This window comes from Vicugna pacos, chromosome 7 (genome assembly GCF_048564905.1).
Source record: "Vicugna pacos chromosome 7, VicPac4, whole genome shotgun sequence".
In the NCBI taxonomy this organism is placed as follows: domain Eukaryota; kingdom Metazoa; phylum Chordata; class Mammalia; order Artiodactyla; family Camelidae; genus Vicugna; species Vicugna pacos.
The window spans coordinates 899,715-927,542 of record NC_132993.1 but is presented as its reverse complement, the minus strand read 5'-3'; the positions used below and the strand labels follow the sequence as shown (position 1 = coordinate 927,542).

The 27,828-nt window shown below is 58.3% G+C and overlaps 1 protein-coding gene across 4 annotated transcripts in view; it reads right to left on the bottom strand.

Moving 5' to 3' along the window:
• PTPRN2 (protein tyrosine phosphatase receptor type N2) overlaps window positions 1–27,828 on the bottom strand; it is a 384,695-nt gene that overhangs the window by 8,227 nt on the left and 348,640 nt on the right. For 3 of the 4 annotated variants that reach the window (XM_072964044.1, XM_072964046.1, XM_072964047.1), the window contains exons 16-20: window positions 18,503–18,622; window positions 17,294–17,460; window positions 12,324–12,377; window positions 10,253–10,317; window positions 249–322 (exon numbers count right to left, since the gene is read on the bottom strand). In XM_072964044.1, the coding sequence (XP_072820145.1) occupies window positions 249–322; window positions 10,253–10,317; window positions 12,324–12,377; window positions 17,294–17,460; window positions 18,503–18,622 (480 nt within the window). The remainder of the gene's footprint in view (window positions 1–248; window positions 323–10,252; window positions 10,318–12,323; window positions 12,378–17,293; window positions 17,461–18,502; window positions 18,623–27,828) is intronic. The other variant, XM_072964045.1, reaches the window with a different exon arrangement.

Below are 27,828 nucleotides of genomic sequence, written 5' to 3'. Positions count from 1 at the left end.
CCCCTGCTCCCGAATCTGGTAAGTGGGGAGATCCAGGAACTTGAGATCTGACTGCACTTTCTTACGCTGGGATGTCGGAGACGCTGCCAGAAATGCCCAAGACCCTCCCGGGAAGGGCTGGCCGCGTCCTGCCCTGCCCAGGACTGGGGCGGCGGGTGGCCAGCGGGCCCAACCCTCGCTCCTCCGGGAAAACCAGCACAGAAGGACACCGCCAAAGCCCCTGCTGCCCCAGGGACCGGCCACAGTACCTTGGTCTGGACCATGCCTGGTCTCTGGTCCCTCAGGTGCTCCAGCGTCGCCGCAATGTCGATCTCCTTAGCACCTGCAACAAACACAAACTGGGCTGAGTTCCGACGCAAGGCAGTCCGCGGGCGCTCCCAGGCTGTCCCTCTCCTGATGCCAGGGTCCCTCTGGGCTAGAGGCCACCTGGAAATGACCCCTGCCAGCCCTCAGCAGGCCGGCCGGCAGTGGCGGTTTCAGCGAGCACGCGGAAACACAAGCCCAGGCTTGTCAGCACGAACTCGAGAAAGCTGGGCTGGAAAAGCATTATCAGGCGCCTGTCAGAGATTCGCCGCCAGCTCGCCAACGCCATTAGAGTCTAGGGCGTTCCTCATTTTGCATTTTGTTTTTGGTGGCATTTTAAAGAATGTTTTAAACCACAGAAAGCAGTGTAAGAGCTTCAATTTTTATTGCCTAGAACTTTTAATTAGGGAAATGAAAAATGAGGCTGACAAACCTCACACATCTCAACGTTGGCCGTAAGCGCAGAGCTCCCTCCTCTCAGAAGCCAGCGCTCCTAACGCACAGAAAATGCGAGGACGCCCGCCGTGTCCACAGGTCAGTCGTGTGGTCGGGAGCCCCCCCTACAGGGGTGCCCACCAGACGTCACGTGATCAGGAGCCAGGGACATAACGCTACCTGAGTTTTAAAATGTTCCTTTATCGTGAATTCCACATGGATTCTTGGTTTTCCATTTTGCTGGGTCCCCTGGTGGATGGACAGTGAACAGGACAGGCTCCCCAGTGTCTTATGGTGCAGAGGGGAGCTCCTCCCTCCGCAGCACCATGATGCTGAACGCTGCCGGGCCTGGGAGGGGCGGCACCTCTGCAGGCGGCAGGGACCCACATGCCAGACCCCAAGCAGGTGCACGTCGTGTGCAGAACTTCCTCTCTCAGCACCAGACCTGTTACCGCCCTGGGTAGAGGACGCCGAGGCTCGCCCAGGGTGAAGGCTTGTCCCGGTCACACAGAGCAGGTGGCCGCACTCATTGGGCCCGGGTGTGGAAGACAGACCCAGCCAGGCCATCAGAAGTGCTCCACCCCTCCCTCTCGCCCCAGCGCACACACTGCTGCCTCAGCTGTCAGCCGAGGAGGGGTGGGGGGAGCCTTACACCTTGGAGGCCACGCCCCGCACTGTCCTGAGCTTCATCCCGGGGCTGTGGCTTCGCTGGGTGTCCGCTGAGCAGCCAGCGCCGTGTTTCAAGCAGCAGGCTGAGACAGACTTTGGGAGGTGCCGTGGGGATGTGCGGGTGAGAGTGGGAGGGAAACGGGGGGGACTGCAAACTCTTGTGGGCGGCTGGCGGCCGGGAAGGAAGGCAGACGGTGGGGAGGGCCTGGGGGAAATACGTCCCAACACCATGTTGCATTTGCAGAAGGGGAAACGGGAGAATCTGGCAAGAAGTCGCTCAGGCTGGAGACCAGGGTCTGGGCTGACCCTGCTCGGCCCTTAGCGCCCGGAGGCTGTGGGTCAGCCTGGGCTCCACAGATCTCAGCCCGCTGCGCTTCCAGACAGCGAACGTGTCCTCCTGTGCAGGGCATCGCCTGGTGCCCCCGGCTGTTCAGTCAGAGCCTTTCTAGGAAGGGGAAGAATCTCGCTTTGGGAACAGCAGACGCCCTGGGCAGCTCAGCCGTCGGGGACCCCGCGACCCTTGTCCAGGCCGAGACGTGGTGACAGTGCTTTTGCTGCCATTTAATTTCACGTGTGACGCTGCCCAGCTGTGGGCGGGGCGCAGACTGCCCCACGGGAGGTCCCGGGTGGGTGCGGAGCTCGCTCGTGAGGACCCAGCGGCGGCGTGTTTACTCCACGACGCGTGGAACGCGTTAGGTGCTCAGTGAACCCGACTCTGCGGATCCTGCGGCCAGAGCCCTCCCTCGGAGCCGCCCTGCCCCCCAGCCGGGGGCCCCACTGCTCCGTGGGCCCCAGGAGGACGGGGCGTGCAGTGGGGCGTCTGAGCCACCGGACGGCGAAGAGCCTAGACCTTCCAAATGAAGTACTGGGGGTCCCTGTGGGATACGGACCTGAAGACCCTGTCTTTTTAACCTTGTTCACGGCCCGGTTTCTCAGTCTCTGAAACTGGCTTAAAAACTCAACGGCCGTTTTCCTCTGAAGGGCAAGTCTGAACTCCACAACCAGCAGTCGAGTCCCAAACACCCCTGGTCCTTCCTCGGGGGCCCGGGATGACTGTGTGGGGTCCTGCCTGGGGCCACGGCCGCTCCCGGCGCTGGGCCTGGAAGGGCAGCCACGCGGGGAGGTGGTCCTGCTAGCGGGACCCTGGGGTCGGGTGCTACGGACACGTGGCTCTCGTTTCACTGCCATGTGACTTCGGACGTCCGTTGTGAGGGAAGCGGGAAAAAAGGGAGGAAGTCTCATTAGGTTTTCCCCGGACAAGGCACTTAAACCTGAGACGCCGCAGGGATGGCATCTCAGAACCACGCTTCGCCTGAAGCCAAGACTGAACGGTGGAGGAAATCAAATTAATGCTTAAAAAACGTACAGCCCTGAAAACAGAGAAGCACCGGATTTATCACGTGAACCAACTGTCGGATGCGGACGACTAACCTCTCCCTGCGTGCTCGGGTTACGAATAATTAATTATCTGAAGCGTGTGCAGAGGCAGCAGTTTTCACAGAACGCACGCGCGCGGTCTCTTCTGTGGGGGAGGCATGGTGCTGCGCCCCCTTCAGCCACCCTGAGCCTCACAGCAACCTCGACCTCGTGGAACGTGAAACACACGATCCGTTTATAAAATGGAGTCTCGGGGTTGGGAGGGAGGGGGAGGGGTACGCGTCCTCCGTCACTTTATAAAAGGCTTTACTGAAGGTAAAAGGATTTATTTAAATCCCCCAAGATCCGGAACCTCCCCTCTAGCGTATTTAAAATGGAATCCTCTCTTTGAAAATCCCATTTTACCAAAAAGATGTCAAGTTCCAGGTGGACAGGCAGCTTGGGTGCGGCGCTCAGGTCGAAGGGCACGTGGAATGTAGAAGAATCAATTTAACAGGCAAACCAAAGCCAGAGGCCAGAGGGCAGAGGGCAGCAGGACAGCCCTCGCAGCCCAGGCCGGGATGCGCGGGGCGTGACCCCGGGGAGAGGTGGCCGCGAAGTGTCAGCACTGTGCTGATGGGAGAGGAATGCGTACCTACGTGCATCATTCTGGGCTTGGTGAAAGCTGGTGAGTCCATGAACAGATGTCCGGGATGGAGGCAGCCTGTGCGGCTGGTGTCCCGAGAGGGGACGGCCCGGTGCACCCCGTACCCGCTCAGCACACCCGAGCACCCTCGGCCGTGGTTTCCAAACACGCTCAGGGGTCATGGGTTTCCAAGGTCACATACTGGTGAGACACTCTTAAGACAACAGAGGCTTTTTAGCTTTAGATTCAAAAGTATTAACCGTTAAACAAGAAACGTGAAAAGAACGCTGGTATTGAAATATCGCAACTGTTCTGTACGATGTGAGAAGCAATTTGAAGCGAAAGAAAGCCAAGCATATGTGCCTCTTTACAAGGTCTGCTCTGATCTCTCCTGGGCTGGCTGGCTGGCTGAGGGAGTCCTGGATTCGCCGGGTGGCGGGGGCGCCACCTCCTGCCCGGGGACCGCGGCCACGGCCAGGAAGACGGTCCTCGCCAGGCTCTCCACTCTCTCTTTAGCCGACGCCCAGTAACCATCAAGCAATAGACAGAAACATGTTTTGTTGCAGACTTTTTACCCAGGAGATCTTGCAAATTGCAGGGGTTCCAAGTTTCCTTTTTCCTTCGGTGTGAAAAGGACGTTACGTGCCAGGTGCACGAGAGAGAAAGGCCTTTATTTTGCAGGAGGAAACGGCCTCGATTCCACCCCTGGGAAGAAAAGAGGAGACGCTCTGCTTCTATCTAAAGACACTCGAAGGACAAAGGGAAAAACGGTGACAATTACGAATCTGAGAACGGAGTAGAACCCCTCCCACGCCCAGGAGGGCGGAGCTGTTTGGCCGCTGGCGCTGGGAGTCTGCTGTCTTCGGTGGAGCTCCGTTCTGGACGGGAGGGCTGGACGTGAAGGGCAGGGGTGGGCGGAATCCACACCCTCATGGGCAGAACCTCCCCCACATCGGGCCGGGCGGATTCACAGCCAGAGCTCTCTCTGGGTCAACAGGACGACTGAGCCTTGAGTCAAGTGACCGTGAGTCAGGGAGGCTCCGGGGCACCAGTCAGAGAGCTGCCCTGGTCCAGCCTCCGGGGGTCAGTGCCTCCCCCAGGCCTTAAGCCCGCGCGGTGTCTGTGCACAGGGGCACACGCAGGGGCACGCGCACACATGGTCCTGGTCGCCTGTGCCCGACAGGGTTCCCTTCATGTCTCTGGATGCTCTCGGTCAACTCAGGATTTATCAGAATTGCAACCAGGAAGGTTTTTTGCTGGCTTTCTGGATTAAATTAGAATCTCTCCGCAAAGTTTCACTGGGATCCAAGGAGACAAATGGGCCTTCTAATCACTTGAAAATCAAAAAAATCAAGTGTATCAGGACCCGGACACAAGAGGCGTTTTTCATGCTTTTTTGAAGAACAAATGCAAAGTCACTTTACAGGAGAAACTGGGATGCCTCCAAATCTATAAAAAATACGAGTTAAGCAAAGTAGGCCCCTGTACTGCCTCTTTAAATTCACTGTCCGTCAGTACTCCGGGAGAGCGGGGAACGCAGAGCCGTGTGCTGGTAGTTTTCTGTCACGTGCTGGGACTCCTGGCGGCATCGAGCTGAGAGCTGGACCTGTGCCCACAGGCACTCGGCCACACAAGGAGGGCGCTAGGAAGGGACGCCTGTGGATGGAGTGCAGGCCGTGACCATCCCGAGGGCCGAGTGTCTCCCGAGCACCCTGCTCAGACCACGGTCCCCGCTGCCCCGTGAAAGCAGGCACTGCAGGCGCGGAGCGCGAATGAGGCGCAGATGCAGTGACGCCTTGATGGGGGCGCGGACGGCATCACGGCGCCACCCCACGACAGGGTGCCGCCGGCGAGCCTGGACATGCCCGGGGCCTCGGCTGCAGGCCTTACGAGCCGGCGGCGTGTGGGCTGCCCCGCGACGTGTGACTGCAGGGGCCCACTGAGCCGTGAAGGATCCGGCAAGGTTCAGGAGGGCAGAGGGGCTTGGATGACGTACCCCCGTTTCACCAGGAGACGACACGTTTGGGTCTCTGCCTCACGGAGCCAAGTGTTGGAGTAAATGAGCTGCCAGGTCCCCTTTGGCGAACGGTCTACGATCTACATGGTGTGCCTGGTGGGGGCAAACACACCCCAGACCCTGGCGCCCCCAGGGCCCCCATGGTGCATGCCACCCCACAAGCTACCAGCTGCAGACACGGTCTGTTTCTCTGCACAGAGTGTAAACCCCAGGAGGACAGGACTTTCCCTGTCTTGTTGGCCATGTGGTCCCGACACCCAGACAAGGTGCCCAGTAAATACCAGGTAGAAATAGTGCTTCCGTGGCCTAGTCTAAGATCTGCCAGAGGAGGTACGGGACTGAGGTGGCGGCCAAGATGGACAGCAGGACCTGCGGGAGGAGAAAGGGGCTGGGGGCCAGAGTGCACGTGCCACACCCAGACCCGTGCCAGGACCTGCGTCCTGCAGGAAAGAGCCGCGAGGCCCCGAGATGATGATGATGATGATGATGATGATGATGATGATGATGATGTGAGAGTGGGAAGAGGGGGCTCCTGGGGCCCTTCTCTTTGAGACATCCCACTGACCACCAGGTGCAGAAGAGATGGGGACAGAACCGGGCGGGGACACTGGTCTAGAGGCAGAGGCCTGGGCACACCTTCACCTCTGTTCCCTCGAGCGGAGCGCCCAGTGCAACTTACTGCCTTGGATGTGCTCTCCACCTGCACTGCCCATCTGGCAGCCCGTGCGCACCTGCGGCTCCAGGGCACAGGGCACGTGGCTGGTGTTTCAACCTTAACTCACGGAAGCTGCCACGTGTGGCTAGTCAGGTCCGGGGTAGTGCTGGCTTTCAAAGGTTCAGTGAGCCAATGAAATATTACCTCTCCCCGGATGGGAGAAAATATTTGCAAGTCACACCTCTGAAAAGGGTCTGATAGTCCCAATATTTAAAGAACTCCTTCCACTCAATGACAGCAAACAAACAGCTCGATTAAAAAATGGGCAAAGAGCCTGAACAGACCCTTCTCCAAAGGAAACATCCAACGGTCCACAAACACAGGAAAAGAAGCTCAACATCTCTCGTCTTTAAGAAAATGCAATCCTAAACCACAGTGAGACGCTGCCCCACACCCGCGAGGGCTACTACCCAAACCCAGAGAACCACACGTGCCGCAGCGGCTGTGGGGCGGCAAGCTGGAGCGCTGCTGGCGGGCGTGTACAATGGGGCAGCTGCTGTGAGAGACGGTCTGGAGGCTCCTCGAAAACTGAACACAGGACCACCACGTGATCCAGCAGTTCTGCTCTAGGAACACCCATGACCCTGGAAAATCGGAAGCAGAAACTCAGAGATACCTGCACACCCGTGGTCGCAGCACCATTATTTCCGCAGTTGAAAGCTGGAAGCAATGCACCTTATCCGTCCATCCATCGACAGAGGGATAAGTGAAATGTGGTCCACACGTGCGACGGGATGTCGTTCAGCACCAACAAGGAAGGGATCCTGACGCCTGTGGCAACACGGATGGACCTCGAGGACGTGATGCTCGGTGACGTAAGCCAGGCACAGAAGGACGGGTGATGTGTGGTTCCACTCCTGTGAGGCCCTGCGGTCGTCGGATCCACAGGGACCCAAGGCAGAATGGAGCTATGCACCCCCTCCTGCGGGGACATGCTCCCTGACGGCACCGTGTGACAGGAGGACAGGTCGGCTTGCTGAGGATGGAAGCCGGGTGCTGGACCGATGGCCATGCGGGCGCTGGGCCTGCACTCACACTGTGCTGCGGCCCCTCAGGAACAAACTCCCAGCCAGCCTGAGCGTAAGAGGCGGTTCCCGGCACGCCTGCCCACCCGGCCCGGTGGGACAGTCATGAAAGAAATTCCAGTCCCACGGCTCCTGCCAAACGAGGGGGCGGCCTCCCAGGACAGTCGGGGCTGGTGGCGGCTCAGCGCCAGGAGGCTCGGGCAGGACTGCTGCTTCGCAGAGGTGGGGTTTCCGCCACCGCCCCTGGGGACCGCATCTGCTGGGTCCCCGGGAAGCCCGCCGTCCACCCGGCACTCCCCGTTCCCTTAAAAGCTGTGATGAAAAATGGAAAACCCTGGGCAGACTGCTGTCACGGATGAAATGTAAAAGGCACAAGCTCGCACAGTGTCCCGGCTGCAAAGGCAGTGTCGCTGTGTTTGAGCCAGGGCCCTCAGCGAGAGAGGTGCGGGCTTCCAAACACTGACTCTGACCCGGAGTGTGAACGGCGAGCTAGAAGCATGTCTGCAGCCACAGGAAGAATGTGCAGAAGAATGTTACAGGTCGACACCTACTTTCCCACCACAAGCCTGGCGCAGAGGGCCAGGCCCCCCGACCGCTCAGACTCCACGCTGCATCACTGTCTGCTTGCAAATAGACCAGGCGGTGCAGAAAGAACTGAAATTACCCCTGGTTTGTTCTCAAAGGCCCCAAAGTGGCACCGAACGCCTTAATCCCTGAAAGCCTGTGTGAACAGCCATGGCTCCGAGGCAGTGGCCGCGGCCGGGCCAGCTCAGTCGGCGGGGCTCACACCCGTGCAGGGGCACTTCGGACAGCCATTCTTTGGTCCTCGTGCAATTCACCCCTTTCAAGAAAAGGAAACGGGAAGAAAGGGTGGGTGTCCAGGCCTGGGGCCTTTGATCATCTGATGGACGCGGGGCCAGCAGCGCAGGCCCCCAGCTTCTCAGGCCAGACAAAGGTGGCCCGGCAACACAGGCCCCCGAGCCCGGGCCAGAACAAAGCGTGGGCGGCCGCTCCCCGCGGCGGCCTGGGAAAGGCCCACCTCGGCTGGCGAGGGGCCGCCCTGCCCTTTGATCTCTCCCGAGACCCTGGTCTGGGCCCCAGGTCAGGGGATTTCACATCGCACGCCCCCCGGGCAGAGGGGAGCGGGTCAGGAACAGAATGAGGGGTGACCAGCCTCAGAAAGAGCCTGGAGGCGGCCCTCCCAGGCCGGTTCCACATGGCTGGGCTGCATTGTTGCTGCCGGCCCACCCTTCAAGTGGAATTGGACGGACGTGGCAGACGGAGCTGGTGAATGGCAGGCGGGGGTGGACGGGGCGGGAAGGGCCCTTCTCCCCAGCTGCCTCTCCGTGAACAGACCTGTGCCCCCAAATCTAGGTTCCATCACGTGGGTGAGGGGACCCCGAATGCTGAGAGGCACAGTATCCCCCGACCTGAGGCTAGGGCTCCCCGCCCCCCCTCCTTTCCTTGGGGTGAGCCAGGCTCCACGCCATGTAACCTGCGTGGGTCACAAACACAGGCGCCCCCCACAGACACGCGAGACGCTCTGTGTCCTGGGAAGGGAAACGAGGGACACTACACACGAGGCCGCGGAGAAGGGAGGAAACACAGATTCCCCTGAGCGCTCCGCCCGCGGTCGCCGCAAACTTGCAGATGAAGAGACACAGCTGCTGGGACGCAGCAGCCGTAATGAACAGGGGCAGGTGACCTTTCAACTAAAAAAGGTAGGACTGTGTTACGACCTGAAACCGAAACGTGCTGTCAGAAGCGCCGGCCTTCTGCCTCGGCTGTTCCTCTGTTTGCACGTCCCCGCGCACCGTGGCCTCAGGCGCTGGAAACGGCCCCCGGCGGCTCGGCGGCTCCCCCCCCTTCCCCCCGGCAGGGGCCTGGGGGCCGGGCGGGCCCCGCTCCGGGCTCCGTCTGGCCCTCTGGTCACTGCTTGCTGTGACAGCCTGCTCGAGCTCCCCAGCCCCTGCGTGTGACACGACAGCGATGGCGTCATCGTCACACGTCTAATCCTTGGGCTAAAGATGTGTTCCAGTTTCCTTTCTTTCTCAAATCAGGAGAAAACAGAGTCCGGAGAACGCCTGTCTGAGTGGCGGCATTTGTGTGAAAAGACATCGGGCAGGAGACAAAGAGTGGGGGCCCTGGAGGGTGGCCGTCCCACGTCACAGCGCACATGTGCACGCGCGCACGGGTGTGTGCGTGTGGACACAGAGAGGGCGGCTTTTCCACAGGCAGGAAGGAGACCATAAAACGCCACCCCCCATCACCCCCGCGCCTCCCCGCTGCTTCTTCCTCAAGCTCCGGGCGGCATCCGGACGGCGGGGAAGGGTCTTCCCAGGCCCTCTGCTCTGTGCTGATGCGCGGCTCCCCCAGGGGCGGGTCTGCAGAGTCTTCTCCCAGACATGCCCGTGGTGATCTTCCCGGCCTCTAGGGGGACCCCTCACGGGTTTGTCCCGGGGAACACACTTGAGGGGCCGCTGGCCCCGCTCAGTTCCCGCACTGTCCTGGGACGAGACGCGCCCAGAGGGTTAGACTTCACCCAGGTGATGGCCTCGCTGCTGGGCTGCTCTCGAGCCCAAGCTCCCGGGCGCCGTCTTTAGGAGGAAGCGGCCCAGGCCGCAGGGAGTGGGTCACTTGGGTAAAACAATGTTACCAGGGGTGCCCAGCAGTGACCTACTTTAGAGACAGCCCCCACCAGAGATTTTAGGTAGCTCTGGAGTGAAGCCTGAATTTTGCAGACGTAGTCTTAACACCAGGAAGGATATACTGAAGGGTATTCTGAGCCTCTACAACACTGAAGGACCCAGGCGGCCTCCTCCCAGTTCCGAAGCTAACACACGCCGTCCTCAGCAAGCAGCTACCCAGCACCCACTGCGCACTCTGCCAAGTGCTCTCCCCCAGGGGGACATGGCGACCAGGGAGCAACTGCGGAAGCCAACCTGCTTGCTGCAAACAGCTTTCCCATGATCTGGGGAAGGGACAACAGGCTAATTTTCCCCAAGGCCTCCCGTGACTAGTGCACCGCGGTTGCCATGGCAACGCCGACCTCAGCGCCGAAACAAAGCAGCGGCTCTGAGTCTTACCTTTGGCCATCTTATTGAGGACCATGTCGATCAGGACGTAGGTGCCACTTCTGCCTGCGCCGTCACTGTCAACAGAAGGAGAGAGGTGAAGACACACTGGGCCACGCCGTCCCCACTCCCCACACGCCAACCACAGCGTCTTCCCTCTGCTCGAGTGGGGCCCACGAGAGGAGGCAGATGGAGGCGGGGAATTTGAGAAACAGAAAGTGGGACGAGGAAGAATCAGGGTAGGAGGGGGGAGGAGGATGGGAACAGAGATGGGGAGGGGGTGAGAGAGGAGGGGGAGGGCGAGGGGGGAGGGGGAAGAGGGGAGAACTGTGGGGGAGGGGAAAGAAGAGGAGGGAGAGAGGAGGGGGAGGGAGAGACAGAGGGGTAGGAGGGGGAGGAGGGGAGGGGGAGGGGAAGAGCGGGAGGAGGGGGGGAGGGGGCTGGGAGAGCTTTCAGCCCTGAGCTAACAGCAGTGCGGATTAGCTATTGTGCCTGTGCTGATTTGTTTCTTTCTGCCTTTTTTCCCTCCCCCTTCGGCCAATTTTGACATGGCAAATTTTATCAGGAAAAAAAACGAAATAAAGAAATGCCCGGCTGTGTCAGAGGTGAGGCACTTGTGTTCCGAGCATCTGCAAGAGGCCATGTGTGCCAGGGGAGAGTGAACGGCCGGGGTCGGGATCCAGGACCCTGGGGGGCACCCGGCCCCCACTCAGGAGCGGGGCCGACACGTTGTCTGGTGCACGTCTTCTTGTCCCCTGGTTATAACTGGATATTTACCATCTGGACCAGAGTTGTAAACGTGTTCTTAATTGTGGCTCAAGAATCACAAATGCGAGAAAGGAAGAGTCCTCTTCCGGGAGGAAGGTGGCCCCAGCGCCGTTTCCGCGCACGTTTCGTCACTCGGCCGCCCCTTGTCAAGCAGGGCTGGGCTCGTGCCCACGAGCGCTTGGAAGTGCAGGACGCTGACATTTGTACCCTTGGCAAAATCCTCCGACTTCAGGAGAAAATGAGAGTTCCCTTTCAGGACGCCGGGAGCCCTGTGACCGCACGAGTGTGCTCTGAGCTTCCGATCTGGAGGCCCGAGGACCCGTCCCTGTCGGCGCGCCTGCAGGCTGACTTTCTCCAGAAGGGCCGCTGAGTTTGGCCTCAACACATTTCTCAAACAAATGGTTGGAAAAGCTGTGGTTGGAAAGAGACTCATTCCACCTGTGTGCTGTGGAGGTGGGGCTGCAGCCAGGCCGGCCCTCGCCGCTGTCACAAGTGCCTGCGGTCTCGCTCCTGGTGTCAAGGGCTTCCTCGCTTTTCTTCTGTGCTTGTTAACTCACAAAGCACGACTCTCCCCAGATCCACTGCGGAGACCGCTGCCTCCCTGCTCCCGGCTGGGCTCCGTTTACGGGTGAAAGATGCTTTAGTCCACTCTTTCCAGGGGGACCATCCTCTGCTGTCACAGACCGACACGGAAACACACACACGCACACAGACTCAGACACACCCACACAAGCAGACACACACTCACAGGCACACGTGTGCACTTCTTGACTGAATGGATGGACTTGGTGTCGGGCCTTGGGAGATCTAGTTCCTTTTTATCCCAGGCTGAAAGGAATATTCTGGGAGGCAGGTCTAGATGATGGCGCACAGGTCCTCCCCGAGACGGGCGAGTGTGGAGCCCAGGGGCGCGGCCCTCAGCACGAGTTTTCTTTGACTGGATCAGCTCTTCCAGGTTGGGAGTAACCCGTGTGAGTGCATGAGCCGCTGACTTTCACCCAGAGGACTCCCCTTGTGACCCCAGGCTGTGTCCCTGCTCATGACGGGCCCCAGCTGAGCATCCACATGGGGTCCCGAATGCTGGCCACGTCGCTGGTGCCGAGACCCCGCCCTGCACAAACACTCCGTCTCAGAGTGTGTGTGGTGGTGCTGTGAGGGTTCGAAACCTGGTTTGAATGAGTTTGTATCCCTGGCTTCCCCTAGAGGTGCAGTTAGAGGCGGGCACTACGCAACAAGGGAGCTCAGCTCCTAGACTTAACCGTGTTTATTCTGAGGTAGCGAACACTTCTGAAACCAGGTTAAAAGTTGTACTTGCCTGCAGTGGACAATTATTGGACAAGAACGGCCCCTGTAGCACTTGTTTACTTTTCTGAAATAAAGAGAGACAGAGAAGTTACAGTTATGCACTCTGCCTCTTGCGGCCACCACCCCAAAGAACAAACAGAACAGCTCCGGGACGTCCTTTTGCCACAGCCCGTTTTGACAAAGGAAATCAGAACTACACACGCGTTTTCAAAGGTTTATTTTTCTTTTCAAGGTTAGTTGTTCAACAGACCTTTGAAACATTCCTCACATTTTCAGTGTTCCTTCTCCCTTTACAGGTGTGAGCTCTGGCCTGAGGTCCGTGCCCCCCCCCCCCAGCCTGGCTGGCCCTGCCCTGCCCTCCCCCACGCCCCGTGCTGCTTCAGCTCATGTGGCGTCCTTGCTGCTGCTGCAAAACGTCTAGATGCCTCACTGAAAGTTCTGGTTTTGCCATTTCTGCTCCAGATTTTTTACAGACTGGGCAGCACCCTGGAACGTAGTATCACCTTGGTATCTCGCAAAGCATCTCACAGACACTTTTTGGTCGGTCAGTTTTGCAAGGATATCTAAATCACAGAGAGACCGCAGTTACACCCAAGACGAGTCTTTCTATTTTCATGAATTTGATCATGTTCAAAAGCAACTCTGTGGTGCAGACTTTAGATCAGAGTTTATGAAAACGAACAATCAGCATAGAGGAAGGTTCTGTAACCGAGTCCTCAATCAAAGCAGCGCCGATTTAAAATTCACTGTATAAGCTTGACATTTTTGGTAATTCAGTGAAACAAATAAACAGGTTTACAAAGTGTATCAAAATTCACAGTGAAGTATTTCTAAATAAAGAAAATCAAAGACAGAATTTTGGTTAATTGGAAGGGAAAATGCATGAAGGGTGTGCCCTAAAATGTGTGGTATGAATTTCCACAAAATGACGTGAAGCAAAATTTGGAATAGAGTGACAGAGCAGAGGACTCCGTCCCCAGCCGGAAGCGGGACGGCCACAGCTCTCTGCAGAGGCTCGCCTGCTCAGCACAGAACAGTCCGTTGATAGTGAAAGTCCAGCTGGCCAGCTTTTCTGCTACAAATGCCTAAAAGCCGAGGGGAAAAGGAGGCGGGGCGGGGAGGCGGAGCAGGAGCTGACTGGCGAGCAGAGGGGGTGTGGCCGGTGTGGAGCCCGGCGACGGGGTTGTTCTGCTTTCCTGCTTCTGCTGTGGAGCGAACAGAATGAGGTCCCGCTGCAGGGAGCCCCCGTCCCCCTGAGCAGCACAAGGTGGGTGGCGGGAGGCACCTGAGGAGCGCCCCACCCAGGCCCAGCAGGGCAGCACAAGCCCTGTATGCCCCGGGTCTAAACCCAACATGGAAGCTGTGGGCCTCGAAGAGCTGGGGGGTGAGCACCCAGAACACGGGCAGCACAGGCCCCCGAGGCCACGTCGCCGTTCCTGCCGGAGCCTGGCCTTGTTTTTGACGTGCACCCCGATATTAAGGTTCAGGGGAGGTGAGCAGAGGAAGGTGGGCTTATTAAAGTCGAAGGCACGTCAGTGCCTGAATGCCCTCAGCCTTCCCTGCCCTTTGAGGATGAAACAGATCGGAAAATAGACCCGCTTGCTCCTCCTCCTCCTCAAATCTCCTGTTCTCGACTCGGGTTGTCAAGGCAACGTGAGCTTCAGTTCCGACAAATAGGTGCCAGGCCAGAGGACGAGCCTCCCATGTGCGCGGCGGGGCGCCCGCCAGCTCAGTGAAGGCCGTGCGCATGCAAGTGTGCAGACGTGCGCTGTGTCCCGGCAGGTGCACAGGCGCGCGTGCGTGCACTAGGGCTGCGTGAGCTCACCCGTCAGGCCAGAGCTGCCGGCTCCGCACCTCCCAGCCGTGTGCTGCCGGGGAAGCTCTCAGTCGCTGAGTCTTTGCAGTGGGGGCCGCCTCGGCTCTGCAAATTCGGCATGTCGGTGCTCCCGGCCTGATGGTCTGGCCTGCGTTTCTAAAGACTGAACTCGACTTTTGGTCAATTGCTAAGTTTTGCTCTCTCTTTTTTTTTTTTTTGATGGGACCAAGCACAGAAAAGGTATGTTAAAAAAGAATAAACATACCAACCAGAGACCCTTCTTTAAATGGTCCTGCTTTCAGGAAACAAGAATGGAAGGAGTCGGCAGGCAGAAGTGCTCCATCTACACCGGCCAGGCCCTGCTTTGACAAAATGCAGCAAGAATAACCTCCTTGGCTGAGACGTGCTGCTAACAGGCGACCTGCTGGCTGCCTTGGCTGTGCCTTGCCTCTCAGTCCTGCAATTCCTGTCTCTACGGCACGTCTAAAACATGACTGTCTCCAGCAGGGCTGTGCCTGGGCAGGACCAAGGAAGGTTTCACTGTAATGTCAGTGTCCAAGCCGGCCCCGCCCTGTGCTAACCCTATTTACAAGCAGCCCCAGGCAGTCGAGGAGACGCGCAGTGAAGACATGTGTGCTGCTGCGGTGGAGAAGTTTATTCACAGAGGGCCAAACACTCGCATCATCACAACACAGAGCACCAGGTCAGGGGGCAGGGGCACCGCAGAGTCAGCAGAGGCGTCCATCTGGTTGACCCGAGGGAGTGGTGCACACGATTGGTGAAGATGAGCGGTGCACAGCGGTCTTATTTTACTTTTTCTAGAACAAATCAACAGGAAGCAAAAGGCCGTGGACACCGAGGACACGGATGTCGTATACACTCCACAGGAGGAACGCACTGAGAAAGAACGGTTAGTGATACAAACCGACCCGCCGGGCACTGAGTGAGAAGGAACCGCCGTGCAACCAACCGCAAGCAGGGCTCAGAGGTCGTTAGAGGCTCAGAAAGGGGCTTCCCACACTGTCCCTGCAGTACAGTCACAGTTTCCAATGATCACTTTTGTGACTATGCAACTGGGCTCATATTACTAGCTGCAACATCACAAAAATGACACTGGCCACCGCTAATTAGCTGGCAAAGTAAGGATTTGTCCACTCTTACAGTGAGCAGCGTTAGTGGTGTCATTGCGCACAGCGGACATGAGCAGCACAGAGGATGGAGAGAGAGAGAGAGAAAGAGGGAGAGAGAGAGAGGGAGCTCTTCTGCAGCAAAGACCTCAACATGTGATGCTAATTATCTCTTAGCTTAGCAGCTTCTCTTTAAAGTGTAAATGTGCTCCCTCTGGGCGCCAGGAAGATTTAATTACACATCTCGGTGTCTGAGGAACACACAAGCCGGAGCAGGGGCTGCTGGTCTACTGCTCCAAGGAGGCTGAGCAGCCCTGTCGCGTGGAAATGACCAGCGTCTTCCGCGGGGGCAGCCGCGCCTCCCGGTTCCGGACACCTGGGCGCTGTTGTACAGAGGAGATCCCAAAGCAGCAATCCGTGTGTAAGCGTCACGGGCCCTGAGAACGCGCTGTCCCAGGGTCCGGGGCCCGCGGGAACGGCCTCGCCGCCACGTGAGGGCAGGAGGCGCTGGCTCTAACGGACGCCCCAGCCCTGTCTGGGCTCACCGTCCTTTCAGCTGACACAGCCTTCTGGGGCCCTGTCCCCTGGGACTCTGCACAGAGGGGTTTGGGAATTCGACGTTTCTTCATGGTGAACTGCGAGCACAGAGGCTGGTTCTGTGTTGTGCACGTCCCTGTGGGGATGTGGAGACAGACCCGCCCACACGCACACATGTACAGACACGCCAGCGGGGCGTGAAGACCAAGAGAACGGGGAAGCCGCGGCCCGGCAGCTACGCCCTCTTTGCCAGCAATGACTGTGGTTTGAAGACTCCATCTCGGGAGATGTGGACGAGGTAAGGTCTTTAGCAGTACACTTGCACTAAGAAAACGTAAATAATGGCCAGGCTACCAGGACGGATGAGGGAGGACCTGTTCCAGGTGCGTCCAGGTCTCCGTGCGGTGCCCCTGGGGAGGGGACGCTGTGTCACAGGGGTGACAAACGCTCGTCTCTGCTGGAGCTCTTTCCCATGCTATTTGACACAAAGAGCTACTCAAATTAAAAAAAATTGTTTTGCTTTTCAAAAGTGGACTAACAGGCAAAAGAGGTGGCATCAGAATCACTTTCAGAATCTGAGGCACAAATTCAGGAAACCCAGGTACGCCTGGAACCCCACCTTGCCGACAACTCCTGCCAGTTCAGCCTCCCTCCGGTTACAGGACTGCGGGCTCTTCAGACACAAACCGCTTTACGGTCACGTGCAGTTAAGGGGATTCAAGTGCATTTTGTCCTTACTCTCGAATTCCTGGTTTGAATACTTATCTGTTCCCCGTCCTAGGTGGGTCTCCAACCAGATAAACGAGAGAGGCTCTAGAAAGCTCGGCGCCTGCTCCACATGCCGTTTGCGGTTCACCGGCTTCGTTCTCTCGGCAGGTGCTTGTTCATCCACCACCACCGACAGCCAGCGCCCACCGACTGCCGTCACCAGCTCTGACGTGCAGGCAGAGCTTCTGTCCTACGCTCTGCTTTTCCTTTTGCGTTGTCAGTATCCTCCTAGCATTTATTCAGTCAACACACTCTAAAACCATGGCCTGATGGGCGACCGGCTGACTAGAGCTTGAACGAAGGACTGGCTGTTTTTAAACTGGCAGCTTCAAAACTGCACTGCAATTACGTGGTCACGTGCTAACTCCAGCCAGGCGTTCATCCGAGACCGTCCAGTTCAGAATCTGGGCCTACACCTAACTCACCGCCGTGTCTAAGCAGATGAGTATCCAGACTAACATCCTGTGACGTCACCACTTGAAGGCCCACGGATCCAAGATCTCTGTCCCCCTCACTCTGTAACCCCGCGAAGGCTAGAAGACACCTTGCAACTAGTATGTGACTAAATGTAACTCCCCTCCCTTCTGCCGCATAAAACATAAATGCATCTACAACATGCACGTCTCACAGCCGTTGGCACCGCAGACACGGCAGCCCTGGCGCTGAGCGGCCCTCCCTCCCCTGGCGCCCACGCTCCGGACGCCTCCCTGGCCAGCGGGCTGCGGGTTTTACCTGCGGAAGTCCAGGAGGGACCGCGTGGAGGCCGGCACGGCCTGGTCGTGCCAGCTCAGGAAGTGGAACTGGCTCACGGTGCGCGTCTCACTGGTCCGCAGGTTCTTCAGGTAGAAGCTCCTCACCAGGAAGTCCTCGCACCAGATGTGCTCGGAGACCAGGTTCACCTGGGGGAGGGGCGGGGCGGGGACAGAGGCAGGCGTTGGCCGGGAGCCCGAACACCACGGAGCCAGTGGGCGGGGAGGGGGGCGGGGTGTGGGCGTGACCGCAGCGGCAGGCGGGCGCCCACCTTCCCAGCTATGACACGTTGTGCACAAACCATTGCTGCCTGGTTGTTTTTCTTAATTAAAAAAAAATTTTTTTATTAAATTTTTTTCTTAAATGTTTTAAAATTTTTTCTAAATTTTTTTGTCACTGGAGGGCCCAATTATTTGAAAAATTAATTGAAAAAAGTGGTACAATCCGAAACTATTTAGTGTTGGTCTTTTCTAAGCCATTTAAACCTTCAAGAAAAATCATCAGAGAAAAATTACACTTCTGACCAGAAACAGCAATGGGTTCCACCCAGCGGGGCCCCACTCGCTCTGAGACTTCACCATAGACAAGCTCCCAGCTCAGGGCAGGGACCCGAAAGCCCCAGCCGACTCGGGGAGGACTCTACGCTTCCAGCCAGGTTTCTGCTGTGGGTCTTGGGCGTTCTGACTAATTTCAGAGCCCGACACGGCTAAAGGAGGCGCTGGGCACTGGCTTAACTGCCGGGTTTATTTAGCCCCTTCTCGACGTGGACAGAAAGTCCAGGAGAAACAAGCTCCCAGCAGGTGACCCCCAAGTAAAGGGCCAAGCGTCACGAACACAGACGCCCGCGACCCTCGAGGGCCCGGTGCGGGGGCCAGCCACCAAGACTTAGGGTCACCGGAGGCCTGTTATCCAGAACTGGGCTCAGCTGACCACCCAGTGAGGTCATTTTTGAGGTCCTTTCTGTCCGAACTTAGATTCATAAAACTTGAAAATGAAACCCATGCCATTCTGCCAGTCCCTGGGGCACAGCTGCCTGGAGGGTCTGGGTGTCTGCTGCCTGCGGGAGGGGATGCCTCCTGTGGGCACCGACTGCCCGGTGAGGCCTCAAGGGACAGCAGCCAGTATCTGCACAGGGCAGGCCCACCCGCACCCGCCATGGCCCATGGCCCGTGGCGCCTTTGGGGCCAGTACCTCGTAGATGTGGTAGAGGTTGGAGCCTTCATCCGGCCAGTAGTGGTAGCACTGCCTGACGCCGTTCTCCGAGAGGGGGGTCAGCATGACGATGACCACACAGCCACTCTCCCACACCATCTGTGGACCGAGGACGCCAGCGTGAGTGGCTGCGCCCTGCACCCATGGAGTCCGTGCACTCAGAGTCCAGGTCGACCCCGTTCCCAGGAATGTAGCTCATTTCCATTCCGCGGTTCACCCTGCCGCCCCGCCTGCCTCCTGAGTCTGCTGGCCCCGTGTTCTGCACGGGCCATAAAACGCCTTGAAGAACCTCGGGAACTCCTGCCGCGCCTCTCAAAGCTCCCCGGCGCTGCGCTCCGCCGCCTGCCCGCCCCACTTCTCACCTGCCAAGGGGGCTTTCCGGAACACAGCACAGAGCAGGGGCAGGGCGCGGGCGCGCGCGGCCCACGGCGGGCGGGCTGACCCGGCAGGGACATGCCGGGACGCCGGGACACGCTGACTGTTCAGGTGCTGTCGTCACTTCGTGGGACTAGGGCCACCGTTCGCGCAGTGAGGCTGCTGTCCTGTCAGAAGTGCGCTCTGAGAGGACCTCCCCCAGGGCATGAGCGGGAGACGCCCCAGCCGCGTTTCATTTACTTCTCCCCAAACAGATGCAAACACACGCAAACATGACGTGCCTCGTCACGGCCACACCAGCGCCGGCTCCTGGACACAGGAAAGCAACGGTCCCCTGAAAACGTGCGGGGACGACAAAGGCCCGAAGCCCCGGAACCGGCTTGTCTTCAAACGCGACTCAGCACGACCGTGCGGCCCACGCGCTCGCTGGCTTTTTAAATTACACGTGAGGAGGGGTCTGCTCCTCCCGTGGTGGGTCGCATTACCTTCGCAGAAACATCTGTAAGCAACTGCATCTGGATGTAAATTTTGAGCCCAAGGGAGCGTCTGTTTCTTTCTAAATACAGATTTAACAAGCCAATGAAGGTCTCATTTAAAAGAAATCCACGTATCTCACCTAGAAAACGTTTTCTCTTCGTGTTCTTGTTACGAAGTTCCCCCTTTTAAATCACACTTAAAAAAATCAGACGTGCGCGGTATCTTCCTCTTTTGATATTGATTTATACTCCCCCGTGCCAGGAACAGTCAACATTCGGAAGGCACCTCACTGCGTTTCATTTATACCACAATTGCGTGGGACTTGCCGAAGTGTCGACAAGAAAGCCCACGTCAGCATGAATGATGTTCAGGCCACACATCTCCTTCTCCTCAGCGCAAACCCAGCCAGACGGGAATTCGAAGCAGGGACCCCATTTTGAGCTTTTCAGCCCCTCAGATCTGCCCCACTAACGGGTCCCTCCAGCACATGACAATTTAATGCGCCTTCACAAGGAGGAGACGCTCACTGGAGCCATCACAAAAATGAGGAGAAACACAGATTTTTATGAACATAATAAAAATACAATGATCCAGACCACAAACTATCGTCGAACAGCCTGCCTGGGCCACCCAAGCACGGCTTTCGGAAGCCCCTCACCTGAGGAGGGTCCTTCCGCTCAGGGACCCGGCTGGCTCTCTGAAGGTCTCGGGGAGACTCAGCCCGAAGGAAGCTTGGTTTAAACAAACGCCTTAAGGCACTCTGGGGGATGATATCTCTCTTTAGGTCCCCGTGTGAAAGCAGAGAAGAGGGTTTACTAACCCAAACAAATCCCAGCCCACTCGGGCACTGGCATCACATGGCTGCGCCCGGCTCTGCCCGCGGGGCCTTGGATCCGTGCGGGAAAACCACCGCCTTCCCCGCCTCTTCCCACCTCCGGCCTCGCTGCCTGAGCAGCCGACCCTCAGGACACACCAGCGGCGCTCAGTGCGTTTCCGCGGGGCCGCCGGACGCCAGCAGAGACTCCAGGTCAGGCGGCGCCCTTTCTGAAGAGGGGACGTCCCACTCTCGCGTCTTCCCAGGCTTGGTTTTGGCAGGGTCCTGCCCGACACCAAGAAGGTGCTGTTTTCAAGCCAAGTCTTTGAGAAACTGAAATCCTCCTCTTCCAGGAAGCAAAGAGCCCCCAGAGTCCCCACCTGACCTTGCTGGAGTCCACTGGAGTAAGCAGTTGGCTGAATTACAGAGCAGAACTCTGTGATTACAGAACTCCAGCAGTGGTGATTTCCAGCACCTTCCGTTTGGTTCCGTGTCAGAGGACACAGCATGCGTGGTCCCTGCCGGTTCACCGGGCACAGTTACTGAGCACCAGGCATGAGTCAGGAGATCAGAGGCCACGGTGGGGGTGGCGAGAGGTGGCCTGGCCGAAATCATCCTGCGAGGCGTAAACAGGGGACTTCCCCGCACAGGAAGCAGAGCCGCCACCCCAGGGTGGACAAAGCGCCAGTCGGGCAGAAATGAGCCCGGGCGCTGGCTCGCGAGCATCAATCCTTGGTGCTCGTCCGGAGCAGGATGGGCACTCTCGGGCCCTTCTGCGAGCTTCCCCGCGGACACGCCAGCCCGCCTGGGGAGCCCACCTGGCGGCCTGTTGCTGCCCGGCACGTGGGGGCGGGAGTGGTGGGAGCCTTCCCCGTGACGGTGCCCCCACCTCCCCGCTGGCGGCTAGGGGAGCAGGAGCAGCCAGCCCAGCCATCCTCGGTGACCGTGAGACATGCGGCTACAACCACCTCTGTGAGCCCGCCTGGGCCGAGCCCCTCAGGGGTGACATCGAGAAGAAGCCACGAGGACAGCACAGCTGACGCCACGCAGCCTGGGACCCCGGTCACGGTCATCAGCCAAGCAAGGGGGACGTTAACACTCCGTTGTTCAGACAGTTGGCCCCAGTGACAGGAGATACATACTGGGAAATAAAACCCATATTTTATGGCAAGACAAGAAAAATCTGCCCTTTGACCTCCTCTCCGCGCGCTGCGCACCATGCATCTGCACTAGGTATCGCCGAGCCTCCCCCGCCGGCAGGAGCACCTGCTCAGCCCAGCATCCTCCCAGCATCGACAAGACAGCCCCGTAAAAACCACGTTCCTCCTTGATTCTGTGCGGGGGCACATGCCGCACCAGGAGGACGCTCAGATCTGGATTATGCAAACTGTCAATAACACGTCATTTGATGAACAGCCCTCAGTCTCAAAAAACTTATAAAATTGTGCCTTGATTTCTAACCAGTGGAGCTAATTAAAGCAGATGGAGAGAAACAATAGGGTCTCTTCCTTCGAAACTTTTTTGAGGACTAAGTGTTTAGTAAACAAAGCTCTTTCGAAGCCCCGCTGAGACCTGATTACAGGGAAGCTGAGCCACCGGGGAGACGCCCAGGCCACTGTCTCTACAAAGCGCGGTCCCTCCAGGCTGGAAGCGTCTTCCGCCCTCCCCGCGTCTCTTGTGAGGCACCCGTTTCCGGCTGGTGTCATCCTCGTCTTGCTCGCATGCCTTTCTTCTTCACACTGTCGCCTCCTTGAAGCGCTTCTGGTTGCTGATTCTGCCCCCGAAGGCATCCAGCACAGGGATTTATTCTAACTGATGCTTCATTGAAAACAATACATATTTTCACAAGGCAGCATTTGAATATTCCTGTAGAAAGAGAACTCAGAGAAAACGCTATCAAAGGCTTGCCTGGCAGAGGTCCTCCCAGGACCTGCTTAATGTACAGAAACGTGCTTTTTTTTTCTTTTTTTTTTCGACGCCCATGGACTCTCGGCATGCACGCTGTCACTGCCACTGCGTGGAGTGGAGACAGTCTTCCCCAGACCCCATGCGTCCCCCCACCATCTTGACCACACAACTCATTTCCTTTGCAATTTCTTTTCACAGGTTGAACAGACATCGCCTTAATCCCGGCAATGGGGACGCTGATGAATATTGAAACTGGGAGTCAATCACAGAGGTCTAAGAACACTTGCGTTAGAGGTCCGTCAGCTGTAACCACGTGGTCTGGAGTGGGCGAAAGAAGAACAAGCAGGGGCGTCTGCAACCCCGCGGGCAGGCAGACCCCCGAGTGCCCCGCCCCGCCCGTGTCGTCCAGCCCTTCCAGCACCCGGGTGTGTTTCAGCCACGCAGTCACAGGCTTGTGTCAAACCGTGGATAGCTGGGACGGAGATCTGACTGGATGCAGAAGAGGCTATGAAGTCTTTGTTGTGACTTGCAAGCACGACTCGGGACACACCCACCTGACTTGTTTCCCAGTAACCCTATCGGTGTGGGCTTCCGTGAAGAGGTAGAACCAGGGGGTGCAGGTGGCAGAGCTGATAGGAAATGTGGACGCGCAGGAGGGCGGGTGGGGAGGGAGACACCCTGCAGCTGTTGAGATTGGACCCAGGCCCCCGCCAGCCACGCAGCCACAATCCGATATTTGATAAACAGGAGCAGACGCCTCTGGAATTTTTTTCCACTGTCGGTATTTTTGCTCAGGAGGGAAATAACCTGCCATTTCACTAGAATCAAGAGATCTTTTGCAAAGAGAGTGGCCAGCTTACTTCTCGAGCAGAGTCCACATGGCTGGTGTGACCACCAGCTGTGACATTTCCACGGTGGGACCACGTGCTCACAAACGAGGTGCGTTTTTTATCCGAACTTTGTGCAGTTCCAAGGGAGGTATCTGACCGTACGAGAAATCACCTGGGTCGAGGGAGCGCTGTCACTTAGAACCACGTACAGTCCCCTGGTCTGTGTTCACATTTCACATTAAATGTGCAGGTTGACGTCCCAGACTGAAATGCCCCTCAGGCTGCCGTTTTTTTTCCCTTTTCAAAATCAAGACCCGATGCATTTACATCAGGTCCGCTCGTGAGGCAAGAGGAGGAGGAAGAGGAGGAAGAAAGAGGAAGAAAGAGAAAGACAGGACAGACTAGGGAGCCAACATCACACATCAAAGCAGGATGTTTTCAGCTGAGAGCCACAAAAATTGGTTAAAAAAGAAACTCAAGGGACGTGTTTTTCACCCAAACCTAAGCTGATGTTCTGACACATGTGTGGCGGGAGGACACGCACACTTCCTGCTGCGGGGCCACCAAGCAGCGCCATGCTCACCCCTGCAAGATCCTGGCCTTCAATCCCCAAATTTAGATAAGATGGTCTGACCAAAGTTTGGGAATTCATGTATAGAAAATCCAGCAAGACTGCTAAATCCTTCTGGTCAAAGGACTTCTGAGCTCACGGAAATGAAAAGTCAGGTTTTCCAAAGAAATGAGCTGTCTTCAACTCTTATCATCCCTTTAATTAAATCAAACAATGTGCTTTAAAATCACCCCACCAATCCGCTGCTGAAGGAAATCTCTCCTACAGCCTCTCAGTCCAGAGCCGCAAAGTCTGCAGATCCTGCTCCACCACCCCTGCCCAGAGCTGTCCAGGACCAACAGCCGGGCGCGACTCACCCGAGAGTCACAGAGGCGCAGGGACGGCCTCCCCTCTCAGCCCAGCCTCTGAGGATAACCGGAGATCACGGGCCCTGACAGGATGTGGTCTCACAGGCAGGAGGGCGCCCTGCACACAGGGGGCCCAGGGGCACAGCATGGCTGGGCGGGGGCCACCCCTGGGTGCTCAGGCTCACTACCCGGGGCTTGGATGACGCCAGCCGTAGAGCGGTCATCTGTTGGCTGCCCCGCCCGGAGGTGGACACGGGCCGCCACCTTCGGCTCCCCATTGGCCGGGCCCAGCATGCAGGGGCAGCGGGCAGCGTCGCCCCCCCACCCGAGGCCTCCGGCACCGTGGCACCGGGCACGGCTCGCTCCTGTGCCTCTCGGTTGCCCTTCTGCTTCTGTCCCCGCCCCCGGGGCAGCGGGTCCCTGGAAGGGAAACCCTCACATTCTTTGTGTCTCCCACAGCACCTGGCTGGGCATTTTTCTTGACCACCCTAAGGACAATGACTGATGGCGATACGGAGTGACCCCTTTACCTAAATCAAGCCCACTGCTCTCAGAAGAGAGAAAGCGCACCCACCCTCCCCCGTGGACGTCCCAGCGGAACACACTTGCAGGAGGCAGGAAGCTGAGTCTCCAGGTGAACTTCTCTCCTCGGAAGGACAGCAGTCATAGTGATGAGCGCCAACGCGACCTGGGCGCCACTGAGCTGCCGACCGGTCACCTGAGTTGAGGCTTCAGTGACGGAGACACGAGGATGCTACCCGTGGGGAAGTTCTTAGTGCTGCTGGCTCAGTCAAAAACATGGAAGGAGGGACAGACAGCGGACTCCCTCACAGACAGGGCTCCTTGAACAAGTGGGGCCGGAGGAGCCCCACGGCAGGTGGCTGACGCCTGCCCGAGATGGCACGGGGCCCCTCACCTGTGCCCAGAGTTGGCCCCCACTCCTGCTCACAGCCCGGAGCCCGCTTTTCTCCAAAGAGCTGTCCAGATGCTCCCAAGGTGCCTGGGTCCTGGCAGGTGCACAGACCTCCCCTCCCGGTGGGGAGACCGCAGCCCCAGAGAAGCCTTCACCCTGACCTAGCCTTGGACACGCACACACTCTGGGGGACCTACTCACATCTTCTGTGCCTGGAGGGAAGCACCGTTGTCCCTCCGTCCCAGCAGGGGCTGGCTGCGCACCCTGGCAGCCCCACAGGAAGGGTCCCTCTCTCCTTTCACGGGGATGCGCCTGCCCACCCACGCACCCTCTTGGCGGTAAGGTGCGCGGTGCAGGGAGCAACGCGTCGGATGACGTGGGTGTGGGTCTGCGACGTGCTGGCCTGCCGCCGGCCGTGGGCTGGGGCCGCTGGCCTGCCACTGGCTGTGGGCTGGGGCCGCCGGACGTGGGCTGGGCGAGCTGCTAGGCGAGCTGCTGGGCTCCCGGGGCCTCAGCTTCTGCTGGGACTGGGATTACACTTTGCTTTATTCTACTAAAATACACACAACGTGAAAACACCCTCCTAGCCGGCTTTTAAGTGCCCAGTTCGAGGGCACTGGGCGCTTTCACACTGCTGTGCAGCCTTCTCCGCCACCGTCTCCAGGACCTTCTCATCGTTCCAGACTGAGACTGGCCCCGTCACCAGCTCCCCAGCCCCAGCCCCCACCACCCCGTCCCTGTGGGACCGCACCACAGTGTCTGTGTGTCACATACCGCACCGTGACGTCCTCGGCCTGGTCGTCGGGGCGTCACGTGCACTCACAGATGGAAGGTGCTCCGTAAATGGCATCTTCCTGCTGCACTCCTCCCCCAGGGCGCGTCTGCTTCCCTCTGCAGCCCTGTCGGCCGGGGCAGACCCACCGTCCTCACAGAGCAGAACACATTTCTATGGGAAGGTTGTCCAGCACGTGTTTGACTTTGGAATCAAATTCTTACAACCCACGATGTGAATTTAGAGAAAGCACTCTAATCGCAGGTGGTGAGCAGTGCTGGGTCAGGCAGAGGAGGGGAGTAGGGAGTGAGGGGTGCGGCTGGGGCTGGAGACCCCAGATCATGGTGACCGAGCTGAGGGTGGAAGGGCTGGCACTGCTGGCACACCTATGATGGAATGTTCTAGAAGGGCCGTGTCCCCGTGAAGACAGAGCCTCGTCCCTGTGAAGACAGAGCCTCCCTGCCCCTCCTCTGGATGTCGCCCTGAGCCTGCCGGGCCCACCTCGCGTCCCCCTTGCTGATGGCCTCGGGCCTCTCCGTGCCTCTGCTGCCCCTCCTCCGCCCATCCGTCCATCTGTGCGGTGTCCACTGGTCCTGCAGCAACAGCACCACACTGGGGCTCCACGCCTGTTTTCCTCTTGGCCGTCGTACTGGGTGGAACGACGTCCCCCCAGATCCACGGCCACCTGGAACCTGGGACCGTATTTGAAAACAGGGTGAGAGGGTCCTCTCTGCCATCTCCAGCTCCCAGCCTGGGCTCCTCTGTGCCTGGGAGCTGGGATGCCACTGTTTACATCTGCTTGCCCCACAGCGACCGTTCCTGCGTAAACACCCGTGAGCGCCTCCCAGGGAGGGCTTCAGGGCGGCACACGGAGACGCTTCGATGTTTTCCGTAACATGTGCTGAGTTCCTCGGTCAAAACTCATTAAAGGCCATAAATCCAGACAATAAGGTGAGAGCTGATATTCCTGGACAGCCCGGAATTTTTATGTTTCCAATCAGGCTTTATTCTTAAAAGCACTTACCCTTGACAGTGGCCTTTGAACGGCCCCGCCTTCTGCAGGAAGCCGTAAAGACAGGCAGTGCTTCCTCTGCAGGCATTCTGCTGGGCCGCAGTGGCCAGTGAACTTCCAAGCGTCGAGCCTGTGGCTTACGGGCAGGTACTGATACAGGGCTATGCTGAGTCGATGCCCACGTCTGAAACAACGGAGTTCAGAGCTGAGCCAACAAGCGTGGCTGTGCTGAGAAGCACGTCACAGACAGGACCAGCCCTCCGGCCAAGGCCAACATCTCGTCACTGGGTCCTCCTCGCGTGTCCCCGGGAGACCTCACCGTCTCGGTCAAGGGCGGTTGGAGGAGACAAGTGGGGCAGGACCTTTTGCTACAGGACTCCTCAGAGGCTGCAGTGTGCTCACGTGCCTGTTGACGTCCCCGAGGGTCACCTATCGGCCACAGCCCTTCTTGTGTGGAGAGTCTGTGACCACCTGGAGGGACGTCAGTGTCCCCTGGGACAGTCAGATAAATGCCCGTTGGGGTGTGTCTCAGAGCATCCTGCACGCCATCGCACCTGCATGTTTTCTCTGCTTGTGTCATCTGGAGACGCTTTCGTGCCATTTCAAGCAAGCACGCTCCTGACATCAGACCTCCATGAGCGCTCCGGAGCGTCCTGCGGACCGCGGACGCTGACACGTAAGCTGCCCCCGACAGCTGCAAGCGCTCCGAACAGGCAGGAAGAAACCGCACCAGCCCCCCGTTTACCAGCTGCGTGAACCGGGCGTAGCAGCTACGCGCCTCCAAGCCTCGCTGGCTGCACAGACCACGGGCCAGGACACGCGGAGCCGGACACAGGGCTGGCTCAGAGTGAGGGGTCGCTGGATGTGAGCGATCATTATGCCAAGTGTCCATGTGTCCTGAAGAAAGTCGTGGTTCTGTCTGTGAGAGCAGCTTTGCCCACAGGACGTGATGACTGGGGCTGACGGGCTGGTAAGAACGAAACAACCCCCCTTTGGGGCACCACGCACGCACCACACGTAGACTGCACAGCCTGGGCAAGGAGGAGGGCAGCCGCGGTGCTGCTGCGGTGCCGCGGGCATTTCTTGCTCCACCCCACAACTCAGTTTTCTTTGTTCTGTCTGTCCGAGCACCAGGAGCCTGGGGGGTGGGCACACGCTTCCGTGGAGTTCCGACGACGCCCCAGGAGCAGAGCAGGACCGGGGCTCCCGGCGCAGGAAGGCAGCTCTGCCTGACGTCAGGAAGTACCTCCTAGAGAGACACGGTCCCCAGACCCTCGGGCCCGCGC